Source organism: Dipteris shenzhenensis, chromosome 3 (assembly GCF_047967505.1).
Source record: "Dipteris shenzhenensis isolate YYH24624 ecotype China chromosome 3, Dip_SZ_1.0, whole genome shotgun sequence".
Taxonomy (NCBI): Eukaryota; Viridiplantae; Streptophyta; class Polypodiopsida; order Gleicheniales; family Dipteridaceae; genus Dipteris; species Dipteris shenzhenensis.
In genome coordinates, this window is record NC_141598.1 from 60287930 (window position 1) to 60291975 (window position 4046).

General features: G+C 46.9%; 1 protein-coding gene across 1 annotated transcript; it reads left to right on the forward strand.

The window, feature by feature from the left end:
- Positions 1-428: 428 nt before the first annotated feature.
- On the forward strand, positions 429-3577 carry LOC147904105 (pentatricopeptide repeat-containing protein At1g15510, chloroplastic-like). The gene has a single exon (XM_087370598.1). The coding sequence runs from the start codon at positions 603-605 to the stop codon at positions 2757-2759; it is 2157 nt and encodes a 718-aa protein (XP_087226724.1). The 5' UTR covers positions 429-602; the 3' UTR covers positions 2760-3577.
- The last annotated feature ends 469 nt before the right edge of the window (positions 3578-4046 follow it).

The following is a 4046-nucleotide window of genomic DNA, read 5'->3' on the forward strand; positions in this document are numbered from 1 at the left end:
GAAAGCATATAATGAATCGGGGAAACTTGGAAATTATCTATGACCTATAATGAATGGTGGAAGCTTGGAAATTATATGTGATATAATAGGGACGAGATAAAGTGGACGAAGATACATGGGTAACAAGTGTCACATATTTACACAAAATATCCAATGCATAGACGTCTCACACAACTGCAACGAGATCATGGCCCTGTCGATGCTCAGGTCTGTGGCCTGGGGATTTTTCGTGGCGGAACGACTGGTCGGCAGCTCATCTGGGCAAGCAGTCAAACCCAAACGCTGGAATGACTTCCCCGGGTGCTTTGAAGCTGTGGTGGAGGAATGTCCGCTTTCAGGCACTAACATGCTTTGGTGAATTTTGCAACGTTCGAAATTTGAGGTCTTTGCCGACATTTCCTTCGTTGTGGTCATACTTTTCAGGGAGGTCAGGGACCGAGCGCTTATGGAAGGAGTTCTTCACGGATTCCTCCCACAACCGAGAGAGCAAAGTAAGTGTGCGACGAGCCTGAACTAAATGATTTGCACAGATGATGTAGATCTGACTGGGCTCTTGGGTACTTTAACACCAAACAAACCCAAGATCTCCAGATTTTAAGCATATGATTACCAAGGAGTCGCTATGGACAGACGGCTCGTACAATTTAGGTTGGGTTAAGGACATGTTTGAGAAGAAGGCCACAGCGTCCACTGGCCAGGCCCAAGGCCGTGCCTTGGGCGATTGTGGCAAGGACGGCTTCAGTTCTGGAGTAAAGATGAATGCATCTGAAGCACGAAAACTGCTAAAGAAGAGTGGCTGGGAAACGCTCAGCTTAGAGGAGGCATTCACGTCTATGGAACAGACGCCCCAAGTGCCTCCAGTTGAGGACCTTTCATGCATCTTGCATAAATGCAGAACATTGAAAAATCTAGCGTATACCAAGCGCTTGTATGCTTATATATGCAAAAGTGGGCTGGAAGATCAGAGTTTTCTTGGGAACTACCTCATCCCAATGTTGGTCCAAGTTGGGTGTATGTGCGATGCTCAGCAGGCTTTTAACAGGTTGGCTGATCGGAATGTGTATTCTTGGACTTCTCTCATCTTAGGTTATATTGAATGTGGAGAATCACAGCATGCTCTCAACCTCTACCAGAAAATGCAAGAGGAATGTGTACATCCTAACAAGTGTACCTTTGTGGCTGTACTGAAGGCTTGTGCTAGGCTGAAAGATGCAGAAAGTGGTCGAAACATACACGTCGAGAGTGTCAGAAAGGGGCTGGAAAGAGAGATTTTCGTTGGCTGCACCTTGGTGGATATGTATGCCAAATGTGGCCTGCTTGTGGAAGCACGGGAAGCATTTGACAAGCTGCCAGTTCGAAATGAGGTCTCGTGGAATGCACTAATGACAGGTTATGTTGAGCATGGGCTTGGTGAGGAAGCACTGAACTGTCTTGAACAGATGCAACTGGAGGGTGTCTCTCCAAATGCTGTCACATTTATATGCAGCTTGAAAGCTTGTGGCAGCATAGGAGCCTTAGAGAGGGGCCGAAAAATACACGTGGAGATTGCCAGAGGGGAGCTGCAAAGCGATCTTTTTGTTGGCAGCACTTTGGTGGATATGTATGCCAAATGTGGCTCGCTTGCAGAAGCACAGCAAGTGTTTGACGATCTGCCAATTCGAAACGAGGTCACATGGACGGCACTGATTGCAGGATATGCTGAGCATGGGTGTGGAGAGGAAGCACTGCACTGTTTCAAACAGATGCAACTAGAGGGTCTCTCTCCAAATGCTGTCACATTTGTTTGCAGCCTGAAAGCTTGTGGGAGCATAGGAGCCACAGATAAGGGTCGAGAAATACATGCCGTGATTGCAAAAGAGGGGCTGGAAAGAAGTCGTTTTGTTGGTAACACCTTAGTGGATATGTATGCCAAATGTGGCTCTCTTGCAGAAGCACAGGAAGCATTTGACAAGTTGCCTGTTCGAAACGAGGTCACATGGAATGCACTAATAGCAGGATATGCTGAGCATTCGCTTGGTGAGGAAGCGTTAAACTGCCTTGAACAGATGCAGCTAGAGGGTCTCTTTCCAAATGCTGTCACAATTGTTTGCAGCTTGAAAGCTTGTGGCAGCATAGGAGCCATACACAAGGGCCAAGAAATACATGCCGAGATTGCCAGAAAGGGACTGGAAAGAGATCTTTTTGTTGGCAACACCTTGGTGGATATGTATGTCCAATCTGGCTTGCTTGCAGAAGCACTGGAAGCGTTTGACAAGCTGCCAGTTCAGGATGTAGTCTCGTGGAATGCGTTAATTGCAGGATATGCCCAGCTAGGAGACAGTGAAATTGTTTTCCATATGCTTGAAAGAATGAGAGAAGAAGGGATAAAGCCAGATGGTGTTACATTCTCTATTGTTCTTACTGTATGCAGTCACACAGGTCGAGTGGATAAGGGCCAAAAGTACTTTGAGGCCATGAGCAATGTGTATGGCATCACTCCAACTATTGAGCACAACAATGCCATGGTTAATCTGCTTAGCCGTGCAGGCCATTTAGATGAGGCGGTAGTGATGGTGAAGAAGATGCCATTCCATGCTAATTCTGTGGTGTGGCGTACTATGTTGGGTGCTTGTCGAAAGTGGGGAAACGTTGAGCTTGGAAGACTGGCATTCAAACATGCAGTGCATTTGGATGAAATGGATGCTTCAGCTTATGTTTTGATGTCAAACATCTATGCAGATGCTCACATGCAGGTTGAGGCAGTGAGAGTGAAAGAATAAGCGAAGAAGCCAGGAGAGAGTTGGTGGACTGATGTTGGTGGTTTTGTGCATTCGTTTTTAGTGCGGGATACGAGACATCCCCAAATTGAAAATATATATGCAAAGCTGGAGAATTGAGGGAGTAAGGATATGTCCCAGATATGCATTGGGTTTCTCATGAGATATATCTATTCATGCAAAGAAAGTTGGGTTATCTGGGCACAGTGAGAAGCTGGCTATCACAGGTGACAGGCGCCTTCAGGTGCCCTGATTAATACATGCAATTGGGACACACATACATGTCAAGAATCTTCAGGTTTGTAATGATTGTCATGCAGCCGACACTGAATCAAAGATAGAGCAATGTGTTAGAAAAACCTAGACCCTTGGCTAGTGTCTCCATGCAGAGGAAATGGAGTTGAATAAGGGGAGAATCTTTAGAGAGGAGAAGGGAACATTAATTCAAAATTTCAACTCACAAGCACCAAATTCAGGAGATAGACAGTAGTAGAAGAGTCCAAAAATATCTAGGAGTATATTGCACAAAATCTGAACCAACGCTCTTTACAGAAAGCTCCACCAAAGATCTCAAAACACAGAGAAATCTACAGCCTTGGATGGTCTATTTTGAGCACAAATACTGCTCCTACTTCTGTCCTTGCAATCCTCAGGTTGCGTGCTCCTCAGTGACCATCTGTAGTGAGAGCTCCTTGAACAGCACCCTCCAGCTAGTGTGCTCTCCTACTGGGCTGTAGGTATGCACCAAGATTTGCTTCAGAAGCTGAGGGCTACTTCCAGTCTGAACTACTAAATGCCCCCCACAATGGGGCCTTTTATTATAGAGGGCTCAAGGCTCCTTAGACTGCCCGACCCAGTCTATAGATCCAGCCAACCAGCCACAGACTGGGCCGACCCAGTCTGTACTGACCTGACTGGACCAGGCTTACATAAGGCCTTTTCCCCTTCTGCTAACCTGTCTTTTCAGGGACTGCCCTATTCCCTTGTCTGTGTGTGGGCTACTGGCTCCTGCTCCAGCCCTGCTGCGGCCCACCTGCAAATCTGCTGACCAGCCTGCTGTAGCCTTTCTGGCCCTGCAAATAGCCCACCATTCTGTCTATCTCCAGAGCTGTTGGCAGCACCTGTTTCTAAGCCGCAGCCATGCCTCTTTGCAGCAGATCCACGACCATTGTGATGAACCTGCATAGCGTGTACTGCTGCTGTACCGGATGTCCTGTTCTTGCTGAATGCTACTCACAGGTTTTTGCCCTCTTACAGAGCTTCTGCACACTTCTAGTTACCAGGGAATGT

What these genes read in the sequence shown, in the direction of transcription:
- LOC147904105 (XM_087370598.1), top strand. Translation starts at nt 603, where the DNA reads ATGATTACCAAGGAGTCGCTATGGACAGACGGCTCGTACAATTTAGGT.